At 47.1% G+C, this 8,975-nt stretch overlaps 1 protein-coding gene across 1 annotated transcript; it reads right to left on the bottom strand.

Moving 5' to 3' along the window:
• Positions 1-5,189: 5,189 nt before the first annotated feature.
• LOC105913552 (probable serine/threonine-protein kinase PBL28) lies at positions 5,190-7,097 on the bottom strand. The gene has a single exon (XM_012843575.1). It carries the CDS (start codon positions 7,095-7,097, stop codon positions 5,190-5,192), a length of 1,908 nt encoding a protein of 635 aa, XP_012699029.1.
• Between the last annotated feature and the right edge of the window lie 1,878 nt (positions 7,098-8,975).

The following is an 8,975-nucleotide window of genomic DNA, read 5'->3' on the forward strand; positions in this document are numbered from 1 at the left end:
TTTTCGTCTGTGATTGATTGCTCAGTGTGTTACTCTTTAACATTCAGGAACTGTTCTTCGTTGATGACCACCACGTTCCTTGCGTTCGAGCACACTACTGTATCTTTCTATTTGGTCAAATGTTGCAGAGGATGTTGGTTGTTTGGTTCTGGTGAGATCATACGGCAGCCTTACCAATGCTGTTCAGTGTGTACTGTGTAGAACTGACAAGTTAATTTTGCCAAATGAGGTGATGCGCAAGGCTTGTTTAGTGCATTGGTCTGACCATATTGTCTCCATCATCAGATAGGCAGGACGGCTTTTTATGTACTCTGAATAAGTTTTTATGTGACTCCTAAAAATATCTTTCTTGTGTTTATTGCCCAAATGGGTAGATGCCAATACAGAAGGGTTTTGTTCCTTACATGTGAACAACTGCTATTCACCATGCTTGTGTAAAACCACATGGTCTCCACCATTAGATAGGCAGGGCAACACTGACTGAAAACACTGTATCAGTCTGAAGAATTTTTCAAAAAAGTCTGAAGAATGTTTGTTTGGTCCTTGAAAATATGCTGCGGGTCATGTTGACTCAATTGATTAATGCATAAAAAAAGAACGATTTGTTCATATAGGCTTTATATCGAATAATTTTTAGCCTTGATGGGCACAAGGTGTTAGCAGATAGAACTGTATATCATTGTGCCTTAAGAACATATGGAATTTTATACTTATATCTGAGAAAAGTAACAATGAGGAGTAACAATGAGGAGGAACTGAAACTTTGCCTTAAGAACATATTCAGACTTACCAAGATTTGAGAGGGGAAAATGGCAACAAAATTCAGTCGATTGTGCCGGTGTGTTGCAATGTTGCTATTGTTTGGAGGTGAATTATAAGAATCGAATGGACTCATAAATCCTCATCAGAGCTCTGACAAAGCATACAAATTCTCTTGTTTCCGGTGTAAATTCTTCAACTTTCTCACTGGTCTGTCCAGATGATTGAGGTCCAGTGCAGCCTTCCCTTGCATTAACGGCGAGGTTGGTGAGCTCCGAACATTTTTGTATTTAGCAGATTTCCGTTCTTCTTGTTCTGCATGTTTGAAAACAATGAGCTGGGGGCCGTTCAGGCAGTTTCCGTTTGACCACCTTGTCGCTATCATCAGGTCCCCAGTGCAAATACCGTCTCTGAAGGAATTTCTATGCAGTCCCTGGAAATATCTGACACCATATGCTCTGACTCAGTTGAGAATACATTGACGGGCATGAGGGCGAGAATGAAAGATCTGCTAAATCCGGGAAATCCAAGCCGCACCACGTGATGAATTGATCTGTTCATCCGTATCTCCAACCATCATGGTGCTGAAATCTTTTGCCAAGCTGGAACGTTAAGGCTGGATTGTTGAAGATTTTGGCGGTTTGAATTGAAACACATGATAGAAATAGCGATAGGCACAGTATGCCAAATCTCAGCACAGTGCAGTGCTACAGTAGCGACAGCCTTCTGGAAGATCAAAACAGCAGCTGCGCTATACGTTAGGCACACGGACGTGCGCAACGCCAGAGCTAAGCCTCACAGATAACAAAGAATTGTACTCGTACAAAGCGGGATCTAATAAGATTCTAAAATTCTAGGTTTTTGTGCCGTGGCAATGTGGCATTCCTAGAGCTGATCGGTGGTTCAGTGCGTAGCATTAGATATTCGGCTTCTTCGGCTGGACTTATAAGTCGGCTGAAAAGCTGAAACGGCTAATTTGTTATGAGAGAAAAACACTGTTTGATAGCTGATAAGTTGAAACGAACATGCTAATTGTTTCAGTGTGTAGCATCGAGAAATCGTTGAGCTGATGAGCTCGTGATGCTGTTTTTGTACGTTTATCTCACCACATTGAATTAAGAGTGCTGGTTCAATCGAGCACACATCACGGATTCAGGGCACCTTTGGTTTCCTTGCCGGCGAAGAAGAGCCAAACTAGCTCGCTCAGAAATCAAAGAAAAAACTTTTTTCACAAGCCCCAAGGCATTAGGTAAGGAATCCAAATGCAAGGATTGCTCGCCCAGCCAGCCCAGGCGAGGGATCTAAAGGCACTTTTATATGCTAATGTCTTGTTTGTTTCCACTTATATTGTGGGTCTAGCTTTTAAAAACTAGATCAAGTTGATCCAAACACAGAAGATTCCGCCAATCCAGCCACCAAAGAGCCGGTGCATGCCAAATTTGTACCAAATTGTATGATCTAATCACCACACATGTACGTACAGTTCAAATATCTAAATAGCCCTTCGCTTTTACAATCCAATTTTAACAACCCACGATATAAGATGGATCCAAACAAGATCTAAATCTAGCGGATCAAAAACCATTGCTCACTCGCACCATGTGATGAATTTCTATGTGTGCCCCCAACTTTTTAAATACTCGTTTTACAAATAAAATCTTTTACCAAGCTAGAAAATCGATCTCATTAATAATTGAAGATCGATTTCCATTGTTTGAAAAACTTGAAGCACACGGTGCAAATACAATACGCGCATATGCCAAATTTAAGCGCTGGGTGGCCTTCTAGATGGTCAAACGGCAGCTGCAAATGTGCGTAGTAGCCGTTTCATCGAATTTAGCCGTATGAAGTGTCACGCTCATAGTGCAACGTCATCTCACGAGGCAGACGGGCAGAGACGCGCACTACTCTAGCGTTGCGTGGCGGTGTAGTCAGGCTGGCAGCTAAGCCACACAGCTCACAAACACAATGCCAACAAGCTGGCAATCAAAGGCTCGAAAACCTTATGAGAGTGCCTCGCAAAAAAAGATCACAACTACGAGGGTTGAGGAGCGACCATGATCAGGAACATTGGCTTTAATTTCAAAATCTATTAAGAGATTGACATCTAAGTCAGGATGGTCGAGTGGTTTAAGGCAGACTCAAGTTCCGCTCCTCTAGCGAGGCGAGGGCGTTGGGTTCAAATCCCACTTTTTCTGACGTTGTTTTGCTTTTTTTTTAATTTTGGTACTTTTTTTACTGTACTAACAAAAATGGTGTAGCATCACAACTGCTAAAATGATTGCTTTTTTTTTATAATCTGGTACATTTCTTTTTACTGCACTAACGAAAACGGTGTAGCCCACAAGTGCTAAAATGATTTGTTAATTACTTTCATGGTTAGTACAAAAATTGGTAACCTTAGTCTTGTTGCTGACACAATGCTAGAGGCATGCCCAGACCTTACTGCCTAGCTTGTGGACTATGTTTTTTTCAGGTTGATATTGTTGGTGGTACTTAAGTTTGTAAGTAAGATTTACTGGACTTCAGGCAGGGGCGGACACGGGCACACATGCTCCCGTTCAAAATTTGCTAAGAACGTTTTTGTTACCATGAGTGCCCCTTCACAAATGAAATGCTAGGCCCCTTCATAGGAAGAAATATAAGCTAAAGTTTAATAGTCATGAAGTGTGAATGAATTTGAGCCGATGAACACTACTTAAGCTGGAGATGAAATGATTATAGCATTATCAATATGCAATTCCACCTGAGGATAATTCGGCTTATTCTATTATATCCCTTCCATTTATGCAACCAGAATGAGGGAGATCAAGGCTGGGGGCGGCTAAAAAAAGAACTGGTGTTGGTAAGGTTGGTCCCAAGGATTAGAGGGAGAAACTTTTACAACCATTTCTGAGGCCACCCAGTTCTGGTTCACTTTTGCCTTTAGACATTCCTAAATACTCTAAACATGATCCACACATTGACATGATTTTTGCCCTCAACCATATAATATTGGTACTAGTGGATTGCAAATGCCTCTTCCATGTTTTAAAAACCTTGGCTGTCAAATCAGAGAATTGCCTTACAAACATTTGACGTGCGCTTATGTGTCTTGCTTTGCAAAAACCAGGCCATGGAGACATGCCTTTTGGCTTTGGGTGTGCAAGTCTTGAACTTGATTCTGTAGCCGTTGAAGGAGCTGTTCTCCTTGCTGCTGGTGTGGTATGCTGCTGTTGTAGTTTGCAGCTTGCCACACTCCCTCAATAAAAATTCAGACGAGGATGCCGATGACCATAAAAGAAAGATCGACCGCTTGGGTCTTACTGTAGAACCATCGATCAACGGTCAATTCAGCAACTATTGCGAACTGAGGATACTGACCGAATTTATTTTGATCCAATGTACTCTCTCCATCCCAAATTGTAAGTCGTTTTAGCATTTCTAAATTCATAAATTTCGCTATATATCTAAATATAAAATATATACTATGACCCTGGCGTGGCTCCAACTCCACGTTAGAGCTGTTCAGATAGGGTGTTTGGCTAGGAGGTAACCTCCAGCTCAAAAAAGAGGATTTCTGGGGTGGATTATTGCCTTTTTTTTTCCAATTCATGACCCCATCTGTTATCCTCTCAATCCCTATTTCTTTTTTTTTTCCAAGGATATCTTCTTCCTCCCACCCACGGCCACAGGGCCTCCTCGTGCTGCCGCGCCGTTGGGCCACACCTCTACTCCTCCTCTCGCCTGCACCCCCGCGAGGCCTTGCTAGCAGGGCAGCCGGCGCCCGGTGGTGGCGCACAAGAAGGGGTGGAGAGGGAGCCGTAGCACCGGCTACTTCATGTTTATGTTTATATTCGTGATCCTTGGGTTGCTAAAGAGGCGTTCTAAAGAAATAAACTAGAGCTCTAAAAGTGTTTGGCTGGCTCCACCCAGCTCTAGACTGGAGTTGGAACCATGCCAAATATGACCAATATCCAGATACATACTAAAAGTTATAAATTTAGAAATGTCAAAATGACATGTAATTTGGGATGGAGGGAGTATATTGCGATCGGACGCATTTCTGTCTTTGCTGTTTTTCTTGCGTGACTCAAGTAAGCGGCGAAGTTCAACTAGTTGCTATTAGTTATTGATGCATTCTGATACAAACAATTGGCAATTTTTCCTACTTAGTATATTGTGTCATGTTCATTGAAATATCAAGCAAAATTTACAGTTCATCACAAATATTGGAGAAAATTTACATTCATTGTCACTGATGGAATAATTAAGACTTCTTTTTTCAATTTTCATGTAAACAAAGCCTTGAATATCAAATCACAGCACCACTGGATCATCTCCAAACAGTCGAGTAGTTGGGAAACATTCGATACTGATGTGCTACTTTGTCCTGATTGGCGCCGTCGGGCCAACCGCCAAGTGTTCGACCGGGGTCCTGTCAGCCAACGCTACGCCACGCCCTGCAGCGACGGCGTTGACATCACCTCGGTGTTGACCGTGGATGACGACGTCGACGGCATGGACGCCGGCTCGGGCGTCGCGGCCGACGACGAAGCCGTGACTTCCGAACCCTCGCCGTCGGGCAACAATGCGTCGCCTTCGCCGTTGACGAGGCGCGCGTTGTAATCGGCGAGCATGCCCTTGAGCAGGGCGAGCACCTCGGTGATCTCCGGCCGCTCGTGCTTGTAAGGGCGCACGCAGCGGCACGCCAGCGCGAACACGGCGCGCACGGTGGGCCTGTCCCACGCCGGCCCGAGCCGCCGGTCCACCATGGCCTCGGCGGCGGGCCCCGCCTCGCCGCCGGCCTCGGTGACGGCCCAGTGCGCGGCCTGCACGATGGACTCCGCGCCCCCCGACGGCGTCGGCACCACGGCGCGCATCCCCGTGGCGAGCTCCAGGAGCACGACGCCGAAGCTGTACACGTCGGCGGCCTCTGACACGTGGCCCGCGCTGAAGCTCTCCGGGTCCACGTACCCGCGCGTGCCGCGGATCTCCGTCGATACGTGGGTCCCGCCCTCCGGCACGATCCGCGACACGCCGAAGTCCGACAGCTTCGCCGCGCCGGACTCCGAGAGGAGGACGTTCGTCGGCTTGACGTCGCGGTGCACGACGGCGCCGTCGCGGAACCCGTGCAGGTACGCGAGCCCCTCGGCGACGTCCACGGCCACCTCCAGGCGCCGCCGCCACGGCAGCTCGCCCTGGAACAGCGCGCGCCACAGGTTGCCGCCGGCCATGTACTCGTACACCAGCGCGTGGTCGCCGCCGCCGAGGCAGTACCCGACGAGCGTGGTGAGGTTGCGGTGGCGGAGCTTGGCGAGCACAGCCACCTCGGCGTAGAACTCGGACACCTTCTTGGCGCGGTAGATCTTCTTGATGGCCACGCGCTGCCCCGACGGGAGGTGCCCGAGGTACACCTTGCCGGCGCCGCCGGTGCCGAGGAGGAGCTTCTTGTCGTACCCGTTCGTCGCCTGCATCAGCTCCGCCTTGGTGAAGATGTACAGGCCTTCGCGCGGTAGTGGCGGCAGCGATGCCACCGAGTCGTCGTCGTCGCTGCACTCGCTGTTCCCGGCAGTCCGCCTACGCCGACGACGGATCCTTGTAATTGCCAAGGCAGCGAGGGCGATGCAAACGACGGCCGCCACGCCTGCCGCCGCCGAGCTGGCGGCGATGCGGACGGTGTTTCTGCCCGAGGAGGAAGAGCTGGAAGCGGTCGGAGCGGGAGGAGACAGGGTGGCCGAGGCGGCAGCAGGCGGCGGCGGCGAGGGCACGAGGTCGCCGGTGCCGAGGCTGTTGACGTTCTCGAGGACCTGGAGCATGCAGAGCGCGTAGGCGCTGTAGCGCTCCAGCTGCGGCGGCGCGGCCGACCAGATGGCGACGGTGGCCGCCATCCCGCATGGCACGAACTCCTTGGTGCGCTCGCTGGCCAGCATTTCGTAGGTGGTGGCGATCACCGCGCCGCGGCACGCGGCGCATCCCGGCGTGCCGGGCCCGACGCTCTGGCCCGGCTCGGCGCAGAGGCGCGTGGCATTGGGCAGCGCGCCAGGCGCCAGCGCGCGCACGCCGCCGATGGTGGCGAGCTGGCACGGGCGCGATCCCGCCGCGAGCTTGCCCGGGTCGCCGGTGAGGTCGCAGGAGCCGTCCGCGGCGAGGAGTGACCGCGACACGAGGCCGCCGGCGAGCAGCGCGGCGGCGAAGGCGTCGGAGCACGCCGCCGCGGGATCGCGCGGGAGGAAGGCCTCGCCGGTGCGGTTGGCGTGATCGGCGGCGGCGAAGATGTAGGCCGCGAACACGTACCAGCAGCAGCCCGTGGCGCCTGGCGCCGCCGTGGAGTTCGCGTGGCACTCACGCGGGATCATACGCGCCGCCGTGGCCAGGTCGTACGGGCACGACGGCGCATCGTTCGTCGGGCCAGGCGCGGCCGCTGCCCTAGCCGCGGCGGCGGCGGGTGGCGGCGCGAGCACGAGGAGGAGGAAGGCGGCGAGGCAGAGCATGTCGTGTGGGTTCCGGAGCGACTGGGCGAGGGAGCTCTTGGAGTGTACGTGGCCATAAATGCGAACGGGTCAGAGCATGGGCAGTTGGAGGTCATGATGTTTGACTTTGGCAAAGTATCACTCACTTAGGGGTGTCTGTTTTCCAGGGTTAAACTTTAGCCTATCAAATTAGATGTTTGATACTAATTAGGAGTATTAAATATAGGCTAATTACAAAATTAATTGTACAAATGGAGGTTAACTCACGAGATGAATCTATTAACCCTAATTAATCCATGATTTAACAATGTGGTGCTACCGTAACCATTTGCTAATGGTGGATTATTAGGCTTAATAGATTCGTCTCGCAAATTAGCCTAGTGCTTCTGAAATTAATTTTATAATTAGCTCATATTTAGTCCTCCTAATTAGCATCCGAACATTCGATGTGACAAGTGCTAAACTTTAGCCCAAAGATCCAAACACGCCCGTAGTCACACAAATTTGTTCGCCCATCTCACCTGACATGACAGAGTAGGGGTACTGGGGTAGATCCTTTGTCTTCAGACCATGACTGTATTTATCTTTTCCTTCCATTTTTAACACTAGTCCATCAACCCGTGCTCCCATACGTGCTCCCATACGGGCTAATATTTTTAGAAGCTATTGTATTTGAAAATTATTTAGAAATTAAACTCTTAGCTAATAATCAAAATTTTTTACCTACTAATCTCTTATTTTTCCAATACTTCAACATAATACTTATATACCTATCTTTGTCCAGTTGTGATTGATTTTTAATTAATAATTACTCTATGCACTTTTTCATCCATATTCATACTTTTTCCATTTTGTATCACACCCCCAATCCTTCATACATTATGTTTAGCATACAAATCAATATTTTTCATCGATTCCGCATGTATATGTATAAATGGTCTAAATGGTGGCACTCATCATGTGTATATACTTTAACTTAGTATTTTTATATTAACAATGACATAAATAGGTAATTTAGAATCCTATATTTGTTTACTTTTTGACATTTCTGTATGATGCACATGAAGATAATTAGATGCACATGAAGATAATTAGATTAAGATTTAGATGTTTACTTTAGGTTATTTTGAATAACGACATACATGGGTAACATAGATAAAATTTTAGAATGGCATTTTAAGTTATGTTTTATAATGAGGTGTATTAGTAAATTGGATGAAGATTATGAGGTTACTTTAGATTATGTTTTATAATAGCTGAGCTCGGTAATTTAGATATAGGTTTAGATCTCATTTTTTTTAATATTCACAATGACAGTGGTGGGTAACTTTTTTTAAAATATAATAGATCAATGGCTATGATTATTAGAGTTTACAGAATTGGCGTTTGATATTTTTAATTTTTATGAGAATTTCTCTCTTTTTTCTAGCTTGTCTCGTGGGAACTAATGCGAAGTCTCCAATGGAAAAAGAAACGAGACTACATTACTACAAAACTATTACCATAGGCTACCTCTCATTTGTTAAATATTCGAACACAATACTTATATAGATATATACTTAATATCTTCGTCCAATTGTGATAGATTTTAGTTAGTAATTACTCTATAATATTTTCATCCATATTTATGATCTTTAACTTTTCACTTTGGATCGCAGGTATGTGGTTGAATTTCTTTAATGAACACTAAGTTTGAGATACAATTTTAGCATAGAAATCTATATTCCCATCACTTTATATCCTTATAAACGATGATACAGATCA

The sequence above is a fragment of the Setaria italica genome, chromosome II (genome assembly GCF_000263155.2).
Source record: "Setaria italica strain Yugu1 chromosome II, Setaria_italica_v2.0, whole genome shotgun sequence".
Lineage (NCBI taxonomy): Eukaryota > Viridiplantae > Streptophyta > Magnoliopsida > Poales > Poaceae > Setaria > Setaria italica.

Excerpts from the sequence above, each read along its gene's own strand:
- LOC105913552 (XM_012843575.1), bottom strand. The coding sequence starts at position 7,097 with ATGATCCCGCGTGAGTGCCACGCGAACTCCACGGCGGCGCCAGGCGCC.